Raw genomic sequence first — 21,155 nt, 5'->3', positions numbered from 1 at the left:
TGGCCTATACTGATCAATAGTTCAGCTGCACACCGAGATATAGTACCAGGTTACAGCAACAATGCACTGCAACAAAACTAGAGAATTAGGCTAACTACAAAAATGTTCTGATGCCAAAAGCTCTCTCTCTCTCTGTGTGTGCTCGCACGCGCGCGCATACACACACACACACACACACACACACACACACACACACACACACACACACACACACACTGACTATTTTGTGCTGTACACTAGGGCTGGGTGGTATGGCCTAAAATCAACATCATGGTATTATTTTGGGGGGATGCAGTGACGGTATATCGTGGTATCGTCTTCTCTCTTTTTTTTTTTACACCATAAATAAAACAATTTAAAAAGCCATACAAGTCTAGGATGGAAACTATTTATCATCAGAAGTAAAACGGTTGCTAATCCATCTATTATTGTGTATAAAACCTTATACAGTATGTATAACACTAGAGGGAAGAGGAAGGGCTGGCAGCTCCCGGGCTGTCTTCTCCCACGGGCCTGGGTTTGGTGCGGTCGGCCAGGCCTGGAGGTGCATGAGGCAGGCAGGCAGGCAGGCAGGTCGGCCAGGCCCCATTCTGCCGCCGTAGCCGGAGTACTGCGGTATGAAGGTAACCACAAAAGCAGTACCGCAGTGCATGTTTACTGCGCTAAATTACTGTCACCGTGAATACTGCCCAGCCCTACTTGGGCCTACCTTATTTGAAGAGAAGCTCACATCAACGGCCTTTCTGGGATGCAAACAGGTTAATCATTTAAGTCCGATGATTTTTGGATGAGGTCCCGCTCGATAGACAGCATTTAAAATAATCCACCTCGTTCAACATGATGCTAACCCAATTCGCAAGACTCAACGCTCACTCTCCCACTACAGTAACAGCGGGCAGGCCCTCACTGTAGCCACGCACTGTCATTGGCCAAAAGTTAGTGGCCTGGGCTAAATTAATTTAGCCCAACTGGACAGTAAATCAAGGGGGCTTGTCACGACACCTGTCACTCACAATGTGACAATAATGATTGGAAGCTGATTCTAGTATGGGCTGTAAAAAATCTGCCCATTTAGATAAATTGCACGTTTTTGTGACTATTTTAGTGCTGTTGAGTGCTGCTATAGGTTCCACCAAATACAATCAGTTCTAAGGTTCAATAACTAATATTTTAATATCTTCAGGCAGTGTCAAAATAGGGTTGGACAAAGACATTTTACCACAGAACAAGGAAGTCAAACAAATCAAATCATTGCAGTAAGATTTTGTACCAGCTAAACGGATGCTGTTGACATTGCTTCATGACCTTGATTATTTTATGATCTTAAGATAACACCATCCTGTCTGAAGCTGTTTCTGTCTGCTTTATACTATATCATATTATATCTATATTACATTCTGCTTTATATTTCCACAGAAGAAGGAAGTCAAATAAATCTACACTCACTAAACTGGGTCATCTGACCACACAGACACGACCTCTAGAAACCTCTGTGTCATTTTTGATTGTGATCTCAGTTGTAAAAGCCCATTTTTTTATCAGAGCTCCAAAAGTAACATATCAAAAAGATTTGTCTCATTTTGAATCAGACGATCTGCTGATTAATTCTATATACACGATATGTTATGATCCACTGAAATTAATTTAATTCAATTTTATTTATAAAGCCCAATATTACAAATCACAATTTCCCTCAGAGGGCTTTACAGCATCATACATCCCTCAGCCCTTTGGACCCTCACAGGATAAGGAAAAACTCCTTTAATGGGAAAAAATGGTAGAAACCTCAAGAAGAACAAGTGAGGAGGGATCCCTCTTCCAGGACGGACAGACATGCAATAGATGTCATACAGACCAGTCCAACATAATAAATTTGCAGTAATCCATATGACAAAATGATACAAAAAGAAAGACAGAGACAGAGAGATATGCAGGGCAGACAGTATTTACAGTAGCTTACAACAACATTCATTTTAGTAATAATATAATAACAATTATAGTACTTTGGTAGCATATATGTTATAAGCATATATGATAGTTATGTAGGCGACAATAATAATCATGTGTGAATAACAGTAGAAGTATGATAACAATAAAAGCAGTAGTTGTAGGCATCAGGCAGGACCACGGCAGCAGCACAACCACGACACACCATCCAGGCACCGCTGCAATTCGAGGGAACCTGTCAGACAGTGGAGCACAAAGGCTCTGGGGAAGAAGCCGAGTTAGTGACATGCAGTAAAGCAGAGTTAGCCGTATGCACTAACAGGGCATGAATGTTAGCAGATAAAGAATATCCAACTTTTCAGAATCTGAGAGTAAGGAGACAGAAGGTGCTCACAGTGTATTATAGGAGGTCCCCCAGCAGAATAGGCCTATGTCAGCCTAATTAGGGGCTGGTCTGAGCCAGCCCTGACTGTAAGCTTTATCAAAAAGAAAAGTCTTCAGTCTACTCTTAAATGTGGAAACGAGCCTGATAGCTGAAGGCTCTAGCTCTCGTTCTACTTTTGGAGACTTTAACAAGTAACCCTGCATTCTCTGAACGCAGTGATCTGGTGGGATAATACAGTACCATGAGCTCTCTAAGATATGATGGAGCCTGACCATTTAGAGCTTTGTAAGTGAGACAGATTTTAAATTCAATCCTGAATATGACAGGGAGCCAGTGTAAAATTAGTCATGATATGAGCTGAATTAGTCCCCAGTTTGTTACCTTAGCTGTCATCTTCCATGTAAGGAACCTGGGCGACAATACCAATGGCCACAGCTCTCCACAGGTTGGCTGCAACCTGGTTGTGCTCGGTCCTCCACACAGTGATTGGTTGTGGTGGGCTTCTCTCGACCAATATGCCAGGGCCGATTTTTTGTCCAAGTCCAGCCCTGGATGTTAGATTAGTTGATCAGTAAGGAGAGATGTCTGACCAGTTTTGAAAAAGTGAATTCAGAGTTATCAAATGTAAACAAGTGTTGCTTTTCTTTTTATTGAAGCTGATTTGTAAAATAACTGCAGGTGCTTCAGCTGGCAGAATAGGTGTCAGAATAGGGTTGGACAAAGACATTTTACCACAGAACAAGGAAGTCAAGCAAATCAAATCATTGCTGTAAGATGTGTACCAGCTAAATGGCTGCTGTTGACCTTGATTATTTTATGATCTTAAGATAATACCATCCTGTCTGAAGCTGTTTCCGTCTGCTTTATATTTATCATATTGTATCTTTATTACATTCTGCTTTATGTTTCCACAGAAGAAGGAAGTCAAATAAATCTAATCTCACTGTTAGGTTTTGACTGACTCATGCTGAACAGTTAAATATTATTCAGACACACAGAACTTAATATAAGGGTTTTTTTTTTTTATTACAAATACAGTATGTCATCTCTTAAATCTATTTTATTATATTTTCTGGGCTCAGTGATGAAGACTTGGGTTTGAACATCTACAATATAGGTGTGATGCTCAAACAACATGAAATGGAATGACTTGTTTAACCTGAAGGTCACTTTAATAATAAAGTTGATTTAAAAAATGAACTTCAAAGGGGTTGAAAAATAAATTTACCTGAAAGCCAACTATTAACCAGAGTTTAATCTGATCTTCTGATCTCCAGTGCATTAAGGGCCTTTGTGGAGGATGTGTCAATTTTCATTTTAAATGCTGCTGCAAGATGCAACTTAATGAAGCTTCACTAATAATTTCTTGTAACTCAAAAAGTTTCTTATGTTTCAGCTGTTGACAAACCTACTGAAATTGTCTATTGCTCTTACAGTGACCACTTTTTCCTTAAGTTCCTACATTTATTTTGTACACCTGTACTGTAGCTCCACCCACAACATCAGGTGTTAGATCCACCCTCCAGTCTGAGTCCAGGGGTGGTTACACAGTATAAATATATGTGATAACCAGCTGAAAATAAACACTTGAGACACGTAGAAGCAGACAGTCAACTCCTCTGTTAACTTCAACAGACCTTGTGACAATGGCCAACAAGCCCGGAGGATGGAGTGAGACAAAGGACGCCACTGAGGAAACTCAGAAGATTTGTGATCAGGTGAGCTTCAGTCTACCTTTATTCTTCACAACCTCCACACACAACTCTCTGGTCTGTATTTCAGTCTGGATTTACATCATGTTTTATTCCATTCACACACAGGTGAAGGACCAAGTGGAGAAAAAGACAGGCGAGAACTATGTGGTATTCACAGCAATTAAATACAGGAATCAGATTGTGGCTGGAGAGAACTTCCTCATCAAGGTAAACAATATTGTAATGTTTGAAAAATACTTTTGAAAGCCTCAGATGTGTCTTTGTATATTATACAAGCTGAATTAATTGTGACATCCAGTTGAACCTAATGTCATGTTAAAGTCATGGCAGGACAGTAAACACCAGTTAAACATCCCTGATGGTAGAAGATCTTCACTGTTCAGCAACACAAGATCCAGATGAATGTATTTGTTTAGACGCACAATTTTCCTCTCTTTTCCTGCAGGTTGATGTTGGAGAGGACTACAATCATCTGAGCATCTATCGCAAACTTCCACGTAAAGTAGAAGAGGTTGTGCTGCGTGGTGTCGAGCAGCACAGAACCAAAGACGACCCCCTCGAACCTTTCACCAACTGATCACACAGCCTGTTAAATCAACAGTTAAACACTACAGGCTGCAGTCTCATGTTAAAGTGCTCTGCTTCTTTATTCTGAAATGATTTGGCGCTGATTTTAAATGTATTAACACACTGAGATAAAGATATTTGGTGTTGGGAAACAGCAGGTAAATGCACTGCCCTCTACAAAAATAATAAAGATTAAATCATTAAAATATATTTTTTGTGGTTCTTATATGCAGCATTTGCTATTTTGTACAGTCTGATTCTAAACAGATGTCGTCTTGGATGGGAGAAATTGTTACAAAATAAAATAGAAGGAAAATGATAAATGAAAGCATGCACTGCGCCTGCAGTTTACTGTTTTTCACCCTCAGTTGAAATTTGAAATATGGAGGCACTATTTTGGTTCGTGTATGTTCAGCAGCGCAATGTGCAAAAGGATGTGGTGAAAGGTGAATATATCCTCATCCGTAGTGATCCAAGTGTGCTGCAGCTGCGACATAAGAAGTTGTTTCGAAAAACGTCATATGAACTTTTAGCCTCACTGTAGCCTGTAGCTCTGACTGCTTCTCTGTGCTCCACGCTCACGTGTGCGCGCTCAGGGTGATCGGTGATCTCTGAAGAGCAGCAGTCTTGTCAGTACTGATGTCCAGATTCTCAAGTGCAGGCATAGCCAATTCCCATTCTGAGCAGCAAAGACTTTCCTCATCCGTTGGCATTGCTTTGCATTTGAAACAACTACACCACCAGGTTTCCAGTGCTCGACTCCGGTATTCTGCGGCTGGCTGAGGGTTAGGGTCATGAGCTGCGGCGGCTGCTTCGTCCAGTAGCCTGAGTTCCGTCCGTATACTTGGGCTCAAACAAATAGGGCTCAACAAAGAAATGCTGATGGCTCAGCTGACTGCCCCTTTGCTCCTATTGGAAAATTGCATTCAGAGCGCGCTATTTAAACAGCTCTAGCCTGGCTGTCCTCAATTTCAAAGTCTTCAGACATGTTGGGCTGTCCTTTGCTAAAAGACCGTAGTGCAAATTATCTTTTAGCTACTGTGGTTACGTTGTCTCTCCCTGTAGTGCACATGTCGCGTGATGTAAACACGGGTGTGCAAAGCTCATGCTTTCACTGGTCTCGCGCAGGCGTACACACGTGAGCGTGGAGCACAGAGAAGCAGTCAGAGCTACAGGCTACAGTGAGGCTAAAAACAGAGTTCATATGACGTTTTTCGAAACAACTTTTTATGTCACGGCTGCAGCACACTTGTTGGAGATATTTTGTGGATTCAATTTTGTGTTCTTGGACATTAGTCTGGGGCGCCGTCAGCCATTAGGTGTGCTAGCCGCTCCCCCCGCCGATCTCCACAAGGGATGTGAGCACTCTAAAACTTCACCAGGGCCTCCGTCTGCATATGGGTGAGTAGATAATGGCTGAATTTTCATTTTTGGGTGCACTATCCCTTTAATCATTTTAATTACTGAAGTCTTTACCAGCACAGAGACTTGTGGTCAGTGAGATTTGAGGATTGCTAAAATAACGTGTACAGATGTGAAGCCCTGACTGCATCTGACTGATCTTTAATGAAAGCTGTTGCCTTGTATTTTTTTCCTCTGAAAATATTAACTTTATGTTCAGACACAATTAATTTAGCCTGTGTTGTTGAGGGGACAGGTCTGCTCTGCAGCAGCAAACTGATATGATGCTGATGTATATGAGAATTCACGTAAAATGGGGATTGAACCATGAACATAAATTACAGATCGCCTGTAAAGCATTTTAATAGGTCACTCTATCATAATTAAAACTATTAGAGACTGAAACATCTTAATAAATCGTCACCATCTCCTGCTGCAGCCGTCTGTTCATCTCAAATGAGCCTATTGTCAGACAGAAACTCAGGTCTCTAGGCCCTTTGAGAATTCAGTGCTGTCCTTTTCTGTGTGGTTTGAGAGTGATTTTAAAACCTAAAGAAATATATAAAACAATCTCTGAACACTAGGTCCCCTGCATCTGGGCTGTTCTTAGTGTTTCTGTGCAAGAGTTTATCTTGCCAAATGATCACCTAACAGCAGTCCTTACTGTAATAACAGACAGCGCTCACACTCCCTCTAGTGTTCAGAGGCCGGCCTATAAATCCATACAGATAAACTAAGAAATGAAATAGCCCTGCAGAATTTTTTGTGTCTCAGAGTGGTCAGAGTAAGATTTAGAAACACTGTGAACCTTTGTGTCAATAAATGTGTTGAACTTTGTGTCTTGTACGTTCCAGAAACAGAAACTTCATCACTTCTGAGATTCAAAGCAGCGTTTTCAGGCTGTGTGGTCACGCTTTAAAATGAATATGTGACATAGTTATGATTTACAGTTTGAAGGTATTAACAGCCACACAAGCTTTCATCAAGCATCAATCAGATTTGACTTATTCCACTTTGTCTGGTTTTGAAACTTATTGGATGAATTCAATACTTTCCATAAGCAGGCCACTTTAATCCACTGCAGCGATCTGAATCATGACTTCTTGAAAGTTCTGAAAAAAATCTGTATCTCCATGTTAACGTTTTTTTGTAAACCAAAGAAATTTATTTACCTTTTCTAATTTATTTGTAACCATTTCTTCCAGCCAAGCCAACGTCTATTTTAGAAATCAGACTTCACAAAGAAAAGCAAATGCTGCACATAAGAACAACAAGAAATATATAAAGGGTTTTTAATGCTTTAATCTATAATAATCCATAAGAAGGCAGTGTATTAAACCCGCTGTTTCCCAACATCAAATATCTTTATCTCTGTGTGTTAATACATTTAAAATCAGTGTCAAATCATTTCAGAATAAAGAAGCAGAGCATTTTAACATGAGACTGCAGCCTGTAAGTGTTTAACTGTTGAAACAGGTTGTGTGATCAGTTGGTGAAAGGTACGGGGGGGCGTCTTTGTTTCTGTGCTGCTCGACACCATTCAGTATGTCCACTTCCTGCGGCACACAGCGGAGAAGCCAAATGAACTGGATGACACTCAGATGAATATAGTCTGCTCCTCCAACATGAACCTGCATGAGAGGATAACTGCAAGTCAAAAGAAATATATTCATCTGGATCTTGTGTTGCTGACTTAGGACTTAGTTCCGCTGTATGTCATGATTTGGTCAGATTCTGTTCCACCATCATTTAGTAATCTCAGAGGCATATAAGACAAACATTTTCCTCCTCCAGGACACCTGTCAAGAAAATGTTTCCTGGTTTGTGTGATCAGATCTCACAACATAAGAAAGTTAAAAATCTATATGTTTATATTAAGGTTTGTGTGAACTACAGGGATTTATTTACCTTTTCAAATTTATTTGTCAAAATTTCTTCAAGACAACAGACTTTATAAAGGACAGGCAAATGCTGCATATAACCACAAGAAATACATATTGATTTTTTTTAATGCTTTAATCTTTATTATATCTTTAGAATATAGTGATTCAACTTGTAGCTTTCCAACATCAAATATCTGTGTCAAGGTGGTGTTTTTAGTTTGTAAAAGGTACGAGGGGGTCGTCTTTGGTTTTGTGCTGCTCGACACCGCGCAATATTTCCTTTGGGTCCGGCGCACCGTGTACAAGCAGAGGTATTTGGAAGACACTCAGATGAATGTAGTCCTCTCCTCCAACATGAACCTGCAAGACAAGAGAGGATAATTTTAAGTCGAGAAAATGATAAAAATTCAATTTTTAAACAACCACCATCTCCACTGGAGTCAATATTAATCAATGCCACTGTAGAGAAGGATAATACAAAAATAGTCTCACAGATGTATAAAGTCTGCAATCTCTCATAGCAGGGAATACATTGAAATGGGAGTTGGTGCTAAATGTGATTATTGAAGATGAGGACTGGGAGGAGGTGGGCGAAAGAACGCATTAAAATCACCAATAGTCCAGCCTGGAAAGAATTTAGTTGGAAAATGATAATAAGACTTTTTAGAACCCCTGGTATTGTCACTATATATTATCAAAGAACAACGAATCTGTGCTGGAGGGATTGCAAACAAGTTGGAGATCGTCCAAAACATCCATCCATCCATCCATCCAAAACTGAAATCATATTGGGAAAGCATTCATACAGAAATATTATCTATCTTAGGTATTGACTTGCCCCTGGACCCTAGGTTTTATATTATAGGTTTGACTCCGGCGGGGCTGGTGGATAATAAATAATAAAAAAAAATGTTGTATACACTTCTACTGATTGCAAGGAAGATGTTGTCTTGTCTTGGAGTAACCCCCTTCCGCCCACAATACAACAAGATTGTGACTATATATACTCCATGGAAAAAATAACAGCTAAAATACAGTTAAAGTTTGATATGTTTTTAAGATGGAAACCTAGAATAGATTGTTTAATTTATCAATCTGACCCTTTCCTGCTATATTTATATAGTGGTGGTATGCATTGTTTACATGTTTTGTCTATGGAAAGAAACTTTATGAAATTATGATATTTTGTTTTTCCTTCCTCTTACCCCCCGTGTGTGAGGTTGTTATGTACTCTCTGTTTACTTATGTATGCAACTGATGTCGGATGTACGATACCCTAGTAATGTACTATTATGAAATTCAGAATTTTTCTGATCTGATATTTATGATAATGGTGAATGTTTCTTTTTTATGGTGTGTTGAAGCAAAGAAAGTTCATGAATTTTTTTGTATTGTGGTCATTTATTTATTTAAAGTTTTTTTTTATGTATTTATTATTATTATTTTGGTAAATTAGTTGCTCTAGCTGTAGGGTCAAAGTGAAAAAGGAAGAAAGGAGAAAAAAGAAGAAAGAAAAGAGAAGGGGGAAAGAGGAGAAGAAAAAGAGAAAAAAGGGGGGGGGATAAGGTTGAATATAAAAAATGCCCTACTTATGTATTTATTTATTTATTTATTTAATGATTTATTTGCTTCATGAACTAATACGGTTTTTTGGTTTGAATGATCTGTTGTGAAACTTCCTTTCTTTTTTCTTTTTTCTTTTTTTAAATTAGGTTGACTATCTGATGCCCAATATTGAACTTGTATTTGTAGAGAGATGGAACAAGGATAAAGGAAAGGGAAGAGAGAGAAGAGGGAAGGGAAATAAGGAAAGAAAAGAAAGGAGAAGGGGAAAGAAAGGAAAAGAAAAAACCTTGGATCGATAAAGGTTAATTTTGGTTTACTATTTTGATTTAACATTGCCTGCCTCACTGTATATAACTACACTTTTGGTGTTGTTTTATTTAATTTTAATTTATACTTAAATAAGAAAAAAAAATAATGAAAAAAAAAAAATTCGCATTAATCATTACCTTGAAAAGGAAGCTTTGTTCATCAACAATCTCACGGTATTTCACTGCTGTGTAAACCCCATAGTTCTTGCCTGTCTGTTTCTCCACTTGGCCCTTCACCTGTGTGTGAATGGAATAAAACATGATGTAAATCCAGACTGAAATACAGACCAGAGAGTTGTGTGTGGAGGTTGTGAAGAATAAAGGTAGATTGAAGCTCACCTGATCACAAATCTTCTGAGTTTCCTCAGTGGCGTCCTTTGTTTCACTCCATTCTCCCATACCCGTAGCCATTGTCACAAGGTCCGTTGAGGTTAACAGAGGAGTCGACTGTCTGCTTCTACGTGTCTCTATTGAATCAATTTGAAATCAAACTAACCTCTGTGAACATTTGTGTCCACATAGCTCTGATTAGTCACCATGATTGCATGTTTAGAGGGTGCAGTGTGCACCATAGTCTCTCCCTAACTGTTGAGTAATTCTAACGAGCGATGTGGAGGAGGATTTCTTGGTTAATCTTCATATTTCTGAAGTAATGACATTAAAAAAATATGGGAGTGAACACAACCTTACACAATGTACATACTGAGTGAGGAAGTTGAATGACCTGCAAGTGACCAGCCTGACCTTCTTGTTCTTCTGGGATTAAACAAGCTCTCAGACCCAAAATGCACATTTCACCTGCACATATCATTTACTTACAGAGTTAATATGGCTGAAGTATTAGCAAACAGCTGCCTACTTACACATCCAGCAGACATAAACGATATGTTGTGTTTCTGGCCACCTGATGGTTAGAAATTCAATATTCACTCTCTTTTTAGCTCTGTTTTGGTCCTCACCTACTCCTGAAGGAAATACAGTCTCTCTGTCATTAGCTGCTCCATGTTCCACAGTGTTCATCAGATAGTCAGTAACTTTGTCTACATGCTGTTTGGTGCTGAACAGGTAGTGGACAGTGGGGTGAAAAGAGCTTTTTGCTGACAACATCCGCCTGCTGCAGTAGCAGAATCACAATAAATCATTGACAGAGTCACATTCAGAGTCTGAGTTACACAATTTGAAACATACAGTTTTAGAGAGTGAACTTGAATTGGGGAATAATTCATAAAGAATGAGCAACACTAACCACACCTCCAGCTCCACCCAAAATGTCATCAGAGCCCACTACCAGCTCCAGAGGCAGTCACACAGTTTAATATATGTGATAACCAGCTGAAATTAAACACTTAGATAGACACGTAGAAGCAGACAGTCGACTCCTCTGTTAACTTCAACAGACCTTGTGACAATGGCTACGGGTATGGGAGAATGGAGTGAGACAGTGGACGCCACTGAGGAAACTCAGAAGATTTGTGATCAGGTGAGTTTCAATCTACCTTTATTCTTCACAACCTCCACACACAACTCTCTGGTCTGTATTTCAGTCTGGATTTACATCATGTTTTATTCCATTCACACACAGGTGAAGGGCCAAGTGGAGAAACAGACAGGTGAGAACTATGGGGTATACACAGCAGTGAAATACAGGAATCTGCATCTGATTGGAGGAGAACACTACCTCATCAAGGTAAATATTTAATATGTTTAAAATAAAATGTTTGAAAGCATCAGATCAACACAAGATCCAGATGAATATATGTTTTTCAGATGTCCAATGTTTCTCTCTTTTTCGTGCAGGTTCATGTTGGAGGAGAGGACTATGCTCATCTGATGGTCGTCCAAGTAACTGGGACACAGTTCCCATCTCCTCCATCACTGCGTGGTGTCGAGCAGCACAGAACCAAAGACGCCCCCCTCATACCTTTCACCAACTGATCACACAACCTGTTTCAACAGTTAAACACTTACAGGCTGCAGTCTCATGTTAAAATGCTCTGCTTCTTTATTCTGAAATGACCTGACGTTGATTTTAAATGTATTAACACACAGAGATAAAGATATTTGGTGTTGGGACGCAGCAGGTAAATGCACTGCCTTCTAAAGAAATAATAACGATTAAACATAAAAAAAACCCTTTATATATTTCTTGTTGTTCTTATGTGCAGCATTTGCTTTTCTTTGTGAAGTCTGATTTCTAAAATAGACGTTGGCTTGGCTGGAAGAAATGGTTACAAATAAATTAGAAAAGGTAAATAAATTTTTTTGGTTTACAAAAAAACGTTAACATGGAGATACAGATTTTTTTCAGAACTTTCAAGAAGTCATGATTCAGATCGCTGCAGTGGATTAAAGTGGCCTGCTTATGGAAGTTTCAAAACCAGACAAAGTGGAATAAGTCAAATCTGACTGATGCTTGATGAAAGCTTGTGTGGCTGTTAAAACCTTCAAACTGTAAATCATAACTATGTCGCATATTCATTTTAAAGCGTGACCACACAACCTGAAAACGCTGCTTTGAATCTCAGAAGTGATGAAGTTTCTGTTTCTGGAACGTACAAGACACAAAGTTCAACACATTTATCGACACAAAGGTTCACAGTGTTTCCAAATCTTACTCTGACCACTCTGAGACACAAAAAATTCTGCAGGGCTATTTCATTTCTTAGTTTATCTGTATGGATTTATAGGCCGGCCTCTGAACACTAGAGGAGTGTAGCGCTGTCTGTTATTACAGTAAGGACTGCTGTTAGGTGATCATTTGGCAAGATAAACTCTTGCACAGAAACACTAAGAACAGCCCAGATGCAGGGGACCTAGTGTTCAGAGATTGTTTTATATATTTCCTTCGGTTTTAAAATCACTCTCAAACCACACAGAAAAAGACGGCACTGAATTCTCAAAGGGCCTAGAGACCTGAATTTCTGTCTGACAATAGGCTCATTCGAGATGAACTGCGCCTCAGGGCTTCACATCTGTACACATGTCTTTTTTAATGTAAAAAAGTGTCGAATTGCTGCAACTTCTTTACCTGTATTAGACTATGGTGATCTCTTGTACATGCATGCCTCTGCTCAATGTCTCCATATGGTTGACTCAGCCTACCATGCGTCCCTAAGGTTCATTACAAATTGTAAAGCACTGACTCATCACTGTGAGTTGTGCTCTCGGGTAGGATGGCCCCCCCTGGCGACCCGTAGGCTCCTACATTGGTACACCTTTATATATAAGGCAATTCTTGGTCTGCTTCCATATTACCTGTGTGTTTTCATCACGCAAAAAAAACACCGGGCAGTATTCACATGCTCGGACTGAAATTGGGAAAAGGGCTTTTGGGTATTCTGCACCCTCAGCCTGGAATTTGTTGCAGAATGATTTAAAACTGAAGGAGCTCGTGTCGTTAAATGTTTTTAAATCTAAAATGAAGGACTTGGAAGCAGTTTCTATGGGATGTCGATGTTTTTAGCTTGACTGTTTGTACAAATTACTCCCAGAAACACTCGTCTTGATTTATTGGTAGTTTTTCTTTATGCAAATTTTAGTGCTTGTGAATTGTACTTGTTCTCCCTGTATGTCTCTGTCTGCAACTTTGTGTTTTTGCTGCTGACCGTCTTGGCCAGGTCTCCCTTGAAAAAGAGATTCTTAATCTCAACGGGACTAACCTGGCTAAATAAAGGTTAAATAAAAATGTTATTTTAACAATCCTCAAATCTCACTGACCACAGGTCTCTGTGTTGGTAAAGACTTCAGTAATTAAAACGGTTAAGTTACCTCTCTTTCTGAAACAGAAAACAGAGTTTCCCTCATCTCAGGGTTAACTAAATCAGAGTTTACACTAAACGTGCTTTGTGATGCAGGATGTGCAGTTAAGGAATTAACTTCAGGGTTAGCTCTGGTCTTTACGAGGCTGGTTCTCTTTTTACCAGGAAAATCATCGTGGTAACTTATGCTGAATGGCTAACCTGCTCTGTTATGTTCATGGTCGTCGGATCACAGCCTGTCAAAACCGCGACCTCTGACCAATCCCATCACTAAAGAAAAAAGTATCCTGACATGAACATAAGTCCAGAGTCTCAGGTAAAACAAAAAAAATAAATAAATAAAAAAGAGTAATGTATATAATGTTATGTCAGTGGTAATAGCAGGTCATTTCATTGTTTCAGGGCTCTGTTTCCACTGGCTACACATGGCTGTTAACAAATGGAGAAATCATAGCAACACTAAACACATGATGTCAGCAGGATTTTAACTGATGCAAAGTTTATTTTAGTCCGCAGTGATAGTGCTGCTTTTTTACACCCTGATTCCATCACTGCAGCTCAAAATAGTCAGGACTGAGTGGGCCTTCCTCAGCGTTATGATCATGTATACAAGCAGTGATTTAATAGGTTTTCAGTCTCCAGGAGCCTCAGCAGGTCATTTGAGTGGGTCCCAGGGAAATTCAGTGGGTACCCAATAAATCTTGTATTTGATGTTATATGGATCTAAGTATGGTTATATTAATGTATGATAAACATATCTGAAATTTAAATATGAAATCCCAAACCTTAAAACTTAACATAATTCAATCTACAGAACCACAGAATGTATATGTACCTTTACATACGATCTATTAAAACATATAAATGTCACATCTGGAGTTAAGTATGGAGGGCCAAAGTCATCTACATGTTCAGGTAGGCCTAAATCAAATGTTAGGCGTTGATTTGATGTGAAACCCATAAAAAAAATAATAATAAAAATAAACTACTGGATAAATTTAATAGTTTAAGATTTTGAGAGACAAATTGTCTTTCTTTATGCAAAGTGTTTTTATGTTTTCCTTAAAGCTTGTTGAGACTTTTCTTTCTTTCTTTTTTCAGATCTTTTAATTTATTTCATTTTATTTTTTTTTTTATAAAGCATCTCCTGTTTGAAACATATTAAACACTGCTGTGTAGCATTCATTATTAAACCATGTGACCATATACAAGGTGAGATACATTAGAATTATTGGTAAAATAGCTTCAGTCCACTGTAATCGTCTACACCATCCAGACCTTGTTCAGACATTTGCTGGATTTAAATCTTTGAGTTTTTCTGAGCTCGTCAACATGTTTAACTGTGATTGGCACAGCTGTTTCATATGGGTTAGGGTTCCATATTAGGTGCTACATCTAAATGTTAAATGTTAAATCTAAATGTGCTTGGTGAAACTAAATATTTAGCTAATATATGCACACTGCCAGTCACCGGAAGTGCCAAAATAAAAGTCTGGGTGGTCAGACTGTGTTTATAGCATCAAATAACGAATTAAAACCAAACTAATCGGAGAAAATGAACACTTGAACGTACATCAGCGTGATATAGATATGACATTTAACATTTAAATTAAACATTTAGATTTAGATTTAATAGTTAGATTTAACATTTAACATTTAGATTTAGATTTAACATTTAATATTTAGATTTAACTGTGACATTATGTTTAACATATTTCAAATAATGCTGTAAAAGTGACTTTAAAAACTTCACACCACTTTTTTAAATGTTGCTTGAGGCTAAATGTGACAAAAATGTTGCTGTTAATTTCAGTGCGAGCCACTTCACAAATGGCACCCCACAGTTTCAGAGCCATGAGACCAGTGATGTGATTTACTGACTGAGGGAGTATTTCATAATTACCACACCTGCCGATGTAGGATATATTCACCTTTCACCACATCCTTTTGCACATTGCGCTGCTGAACATACACGAACCAAAATAGTGCCTCTATATTTCAAATTTCAACTGAGGGTGAAAAACAGTAAATTGCAGGTGCAGTGCATGCCTTCATTTATCAAAAGAGAGGAAAATTGCGAGTCTAAACAAACATATTCTCTATTCTCTGGATCTTGTGATACTGAACAGTGAAGATCTTCTATCATCAAGGATGTTTAACTGGTGTTTACTGTCCTGTCATGACTTTGATTTTAAGTATTTACCTTGATGAGGAAGTTTCACATGCTGAGTCCTGTATTCAGCTGCTGTGTATACCCTGTAGTTCTCACCTGTCTGTTTCTCCACTTGGCCCTTCACCTGTGTGTGTGAATGAATGATAAAACATGATGTAAATCCAGACAGAAATACAGACCAGAGAGTTGTGTGTGGAGGTTGTGAAGAATAAAGGTAGATTGAAGCTCACCTCATCACAAATCTTCTGAGTTTCCTCAGTGGCGTCCACTGTCTCACTCCATCCTCTGGGCTTGAAAGAACTGATTATGGACTTTAGGAGGCATGGAGCAGAGCCGGCCCCCCTTCACATCAGTGGGGTCAGGGTAGAGACGGTCTCCACCTTCAAATTCCTGGGGGTACAGATCTCAGAGGATCTCACCTGGTCAGCCAACACCACAGGCCAAGTGAAGAAGGCCCAGCAGCGGATGCACTTCCTGAGACTGCTGCGCAGGAATGGCCTCAACCAACAGCTGCTGGTCGCTTTCTACCGCTCTACCATCGAGAGTGTATTGGCGCAATGCATCGCGCTATGGTGCTGTGGCTGTTCGGCAGCGGGGAAAAAAGCTCTACAGAGGGTAATTAAGATGGCAGAAAACCGTTGGCTGCACTCTGCCCATCCTGGAGGACATCTCTACCTCCCGCTGCCTCCGCAGAGCCAACAAGATTTTAAAGGACTGCACACACCCTGGCCACAGACTGTTTACTCTTCTGCCCTCTGGCAGGAGGTACAGAAGCCTAAAATCTCGGACTAACAGGCTCAAAAACAGTTTCTACCCCTGGGCCATCAGGCTCATCAACCAGCGCAAATGAAATGAGCTGAAGTGCATATGCTCGTTTTTGGGGTGCAATAATAACATTTTTATTCCTCTCTGAGGGCATCACTGCTTTTAAACATATATTCCTTAATTTATTTTAAATTGAATGTCTGTGTGGATGCTCCTGTTGTTGTTTCTTTTTGTTTCTTTTTTTTTTACCAAATCACTGAAATAAGTGTAGCACTTTCAGTTTCGTTGTAAATTCTTTTTGCATTGACAATAAAGGCATTTTGATTCTGATTCTGATTCTGATTGTTGGCCATTGTCAAAAGGTCTGTTGAAGTTAACAGAGGAGTTGACTGTCTGCTTCTACGTGTCTCAAGTGTTTATTTTCAGCTGGTCATCACATATATTTATACTGTGTAACCACCCCTGGACTCAGACTGGAAGGTGGATCCAATACCTGAGTTGTGGGTGGGGCTACAGTACAGGTGCAGCCACAGCCCACACATGATTGTGGTGAAGAAATGTGATGTATTGCTTTGTCAGTATCACTCATTTCTTATTCAGTAATAGTAGAATAAATGCAGGACAAAGTGGCCATTGTAAGAGCAATAGATGATTGCAGCAGGTTTGTTAACAGCTGAAACTTTTTGAGTTGAAAGAAATTATTAGTGAAACTTCATTAAGTAGCATCTTGCAGCAGCATTTATCAGCCATATTTGCCCATCAAGTCTTAAAAGTCTTACATACAGATAAGAATCTGTCACATCAGGTTTTAATTCCCATTTTTTTCAGTCTTACAAACCAACATGTTGCTTTAAGATTTAATTTTGTGTCAACAGACCAGCTGTGAGAATGTTGTATGTTTACTGTCATTTACTGTCACAGTGTAGCTTCTAAATTGTTGACTCTGAAAGTCTTCAACAAGTTCACTGAAAGATTCCCAGAACGTCAGGACAAGATGGTTTCAGGCGCAGGTCTGTTTGATGCTGAATCTCTGTCGTTAATTAATTTCAGTGCAATTTCTTGGAAGCAGCTGGCGCTCTGACAATGCTTGGCAAACAACCAGCCACTATAATCAAATAGATTTAATATCATGCAATGGGTCATGCATCTGCCTTTTCCCTGCACCGCTCTATTCTGGTGACATCATGGTGTCGCTTCAGATGTTTGCTTTTTCCCCAGGGAAAGTAGTTCGCAGAGAAGGCACAGACACTTTTATGCAGCAGCACCTGAGGCACACACACCTGTTCACACCTGTACAAAAATATCATAAACTCACTGTTGAGTAGACACAAAAGGCATGTTATTATATAATGAGGTGTAAATACAGCAGAGCAAAATCACGTTACTATATGAATATTTTAAAGTGATAATTTAAACTAGAGGGTACAATGTGGTGTTTTAATCAGTGCAGTATTTTCAGCTCATTGTAAGTTACTAAACTGCATCACAGATGTTGTAATATTATATAATATTATTATGGCTTAAAATGATAAACTAGTGTTCAGATTGTTTATGAATCAGTAGGCGTATATTTGACATTTCTATATTGTGTTTATGAACAATATTATTGATTATATTATTCAGTGACTGGGGAAGAGGCCTCCGGCTGCAACATTCAAACAATTGAACAAGTTTTAAATGTCCTGTGCATGATTTTGTACACATTTTCCCAAATTCAGCCTGACAAATTTAGAAACTCTGGGATCTCCACTGGAAGTTTAAATAAAGTTCTGTTGGTTTGAATCATGTTTAACTGCACAGCATGAGTTTGTAAAGACTCCATGACCGTAGAAGAGGTTAATAACACTGAGTTGTATCCCTATTACACAAATCTGTGTAAGATATGATGTCAGAGTGGATCCTCTGATTTTCCACACCTATAATATAAAGCAGATTGAAACAGCTTCAGACAGGATGGTGTTATCATATGACCATCAAATAATCAAGATCATGGAGCAGTTATTGAGCTGGCACAGAATCTAACAGTAATGATTTGATTTGTTTGACTTCCTTCTTGTCTAGAAACATTTTTATCCAAGCCTTTTCTGCAGCTGTAACATGGTCACCATGTGCTTTTTTCTTAAAATGGGAAACATTGTGTCTGTGGTAAGGTTTGTGTGAACTACTGGGATTTATTTACCTAATTTACAATATATTTGGAACCATTTCTTCCAGCCAAGATGACAATTCTAGAAATTAGACTTCACAAAGAAAAGCAAATGCTGCACATAAGAACCACGAGAAATACAGAGATTTTTTAATGTTTCAATCTTTTCTAATTTCTTTAGAAGGCAGTGCATTTACCTGCTGCTTCCCAACACCAAATATATTTATCTTTCTGTGTTAATACATTTAAAATCAGTGTCAAATCATTTCAGAATAAAGAAGCGGAGCATTTTAACATGAGTCTGCAGCCTGTAAGTGTTGAAACAGGTTGTGTGATCAGATTTTAAAAGGTACGAGGGGGTCGTCTTTGGTTTTGTGCTGCTCTACACCACGCAGTGATGGAGGAGATGGTCGTCCAAAGAACTCGCCAGTTCTTTGGACGATCATCAGATGATTGTAGTCCTCTCCAACATGAACCTGCACAAAAAAGAGAGGAAAATTGTGCATCTAAACAAATGCATTCATCTGGATCTTGTGTTGCTGAACAGCGAAGATCTTCTACCATCAGGGGTGTTTAACTGGTGTTTACTGTCCTGTCATGACTTTAACATGACATTAGGTTCAACTGGATGTCACAATTAATTCAACATGAATATTATGCAAAGACACATCTGAGGCCATCAAACTTTTTTTTTTTTTTTTTTGAAATATCACAATATTATGTACCTTGATAAGGTATATGGTTCCTGCACACTGATCCAGATCTCTGTATTTCACTGCTGTGTATACCCTGTAGCACTTGCCTGTCTGTTTCTCCACTTGGTCCTTCACCTGTGTGTGAATGGAATAAAATATGATGTAAATCCAGACTGAAATACAGACCAGAGAGTTGTGTGTGGAGGTTGTGAAGAATAAAGGTAGACTGAAGCTCACCTGATCACAAATTGTCTGAGTTCCCTCAGTGGCGTCCTTTGTCTCACTCCATTTTCCCATAGCCGTAGCCATTGTCAAAAGGTCTGTTGAAGTTAACAGAGAAGTCGACTGTCTGCTTCTACGTGTCTCAAGTGTTTATTTTCAGCTGGTTATCACATATATTTATACTGTGTAACCACCCCTGGAGTCAGACTGGAAGGTGGATCTAATACCTGATGTTGTGGGTGGAGCTACAGTACAGGTGTAGCCACAGCCCACACACGATTGTGGTGAAGAAATGTGATGTATTGCTTTGTCATCTAAAACCATGTCGGCCTGTCACGCTTGCAAGGACACAAGATGAGGAGCAGTTTGGTCCACAGAAGATACTGCACGTCTCCAGATGTGGAAGGTAGAATACATCAAACAGATACAGTCTACAGCACAGAAACACTAAGGTGTTCCTTATTTAAGTTCATCTGAAAGCGAGGGGCTTCATAACCGCACTGCAGTGCCACGTCAAAGTACAAACAAAACTATGTCAATATATATCATATATGGGCTATAGTGTGAACAGAAAGAGGACTGAGTCCCCATCAGAGCTGCAGTTAACCAGAAACAGAACCAAGTACCTTTTCTGTTGGTCCACTTTTGGTGCACTTTAAGAAGACTGAGTTCGGTTCATTTAAAAGGACTATATGTGAAAACACCCTGATGGTCCTACGTTCAGATAAGAATCTGTACAAACCAGTCTTACAAACCAACATGTTGCTCAAAGATCTAATTTTGTGTCAACAGACCAGCTGTGAGAATGCTGTATGTTTTCTGTCATTTACTGACAAAGTGTGAATTCTATATTGTTTATTCTGAAACTCTCTTAAAGGTCACTGAAAGATTCCCACATCAACAGGTACAGGCCTGTCTTTGAGACTGATGAGATTCCAGATTCAAAATCACAGTTCGTTAATCACTGTTCGTTCAGTACTTGTATTGTAATTCCTTGTAAGTATAGCTGGCACTCTCACAATGCTTGACAAACAAGCACCCACACCACAGATCGTGGGAAACATTGTCAGTTCAAATCTCAACTTTTTTTTTTGTAGAGTCTCACAAACTTCCTCTCCTCTGAGATTTAAAGCAATGTTTTTAGGCTGTTTTCAATGGGGTGCCGTTTGTAAAGTGGCTCACGCTGAAAATAACGTCAACATTTTGCCACATTTAGCTTCAAACAATGTTTAAAAAAGTGTTGTGAATTTTTTAGCGTCACCTTTTACCACATTTACAGCAATATTTGTTAACTTAGAAATATATTAAATAGTTAAATCTAAATATTAAATGTGGCATCTAAATGTTAAATGTTAAGTCTAAATATTAAATCTAACCCTAAATCTAAATGTTAAATCTAAATGCTAAATATAAATCTAAATCTAAATTTAAATCGAAATGTTAAATCTAAATGCTAAATATAAATCTAAATCTAAATGCTAAATCTAAATGTTAAATGTTAAATCTAAATGTTCTGGGTGAAACTAAATATTTAGCTAATATGCAAATTCACACTGCCGGTCACCGGAAGTACCAAAATAAAAGCTTGAGATGGTCAGACTGTGTTTATAGAATCAAATAATGA

At 38.8% G+C, this 21,155-nt stretch overlaps 3 protein-coding genes across 12 annotated transcripts in view; 2 read left to right on the top strand and 1 right to left on the bottom strand.

Annotated features, from left to right (window-relative positions):
* The window catches only part of LOC125882192 (cystatin-A-like), a 222,070-nt gene extending 217,248 nt beyond the window's left edge, over window positions 1–4,822 (top strand). Inside the window, exons 1-3 of one of the 2 annotated variants that reach the window (XM_049565927.1) lie at window positions 3,907–4,050; window positions 4,153–4,254; window positions 4,493–4,822. In XM_049565927.1, coding sequence (XP_049421884.1) covers window positions 3,979–4,050; window positions 4,153–4,254; window positions 4,493–4,624 — 306 coding nt within the window. In that variant the 5' untranslated portion in view covers window positions 3,907–3,978 and the 3' untranslated portion in view covers window positions 4,625–4,822. Of the gene's footprint in view, window positions 1–3,906; window positions 4,051–4,152; window positions 4,255–4,492 lie in introns of those variants that run through there. The other variant, XM_049565928.1, reaches the window with a different exon arrangement.
* The window catches only part of LOC125882186 (cystatin-B-like), a 44,313-nt gene extending 33,985 nt beyond the window's left edge, over window positions 1–10,328 (bottom strand). Inside the window, exons 1-3 of one of the 8 annotated variants that reach the window (XM_049565904.1) lie at window positions 10,112–10,313; window positions 9,911–10,009; window positions 7,367–7,646 (exon numbers count right to left, since the gene is read on the bottom strand). In XM_049565904.1, the coding sequence (XP_049421861.1) occupies window positions 7,476–7,646; window positions 9,911–10,009; window positions 10,112–10,183 (342 nt within the window). In that variant the 5' untranslated portion in view covers window positions 10,184–10,313 and the 3' untranslated portion in view covers window positions 7,367–7,475. Of the gene's footprint in view, window positions 1–7,366; window positions 7,647–8,012; window positions 8,259–9,910; window positions 10,010–10,111 lie in introns of those variants that run through there. The other 7 variants (XM_049565908.1, XM_049565900.1, XM_049565914.1 and 4 more) reach the window with 7 other exon arrangements.
* A 774-nt stretch (window positions 10,329–11,102) lies between these two features.
* Window positions 11,103–21,155, top strand: part of LOC125882190 (leukocyte cysteine proteinase inhibitor 1-like) — a 28,573-nt gene continuing 18,520 nt past the window's right edge. The window contains exons 1-3 of one of the 2 annotated variants that reach the window (XM_049565923.1): window positions 11,108–11,252; window positions 11,355–11,459; window positions 11,570–11,874. In XM_049565923.1, coding sequence (XP_049421880.1) covers window positions 11,181–11,252; window positions 11,355–11,459; window positions 11,570–11,707 — 315 coding nt within the window. In that variant the 5' untranslated portion in view covers window positions 11,108–11,180 and the 3' untranslated portion in view covers window positions 11,708–11,874. Of the gene's footprint in view, window positions 11,253–11,354; window positions 11,460–11,569; window positions 11,875–21,155 lie in introns of those variants that run through there. The other variant, XM_049565922.1, reaches the window with a different exon arrangement.

The sequence above is a fragment of the Epinephelus fuscoguttatus genome, linkage group LG21, assembly GCF_011397635.1.
Source record: "Epinephelus fuscoguttatus linkage group LG21, E.fuscoguttatus.final_Chr_v1".
Classification (NCBI taxonomy): Eukaryota; Metazoa; Chordata; class Actinopteri; order Perciformes; family Serranidae; genus Epinephelus; species Epinephelus fuscoguttatus.
The sequence above is the reverse complement of the archived record's forward strand: the minus strand, read 5'-3'. Positions and strand labels throughout refer to the sequence as shown.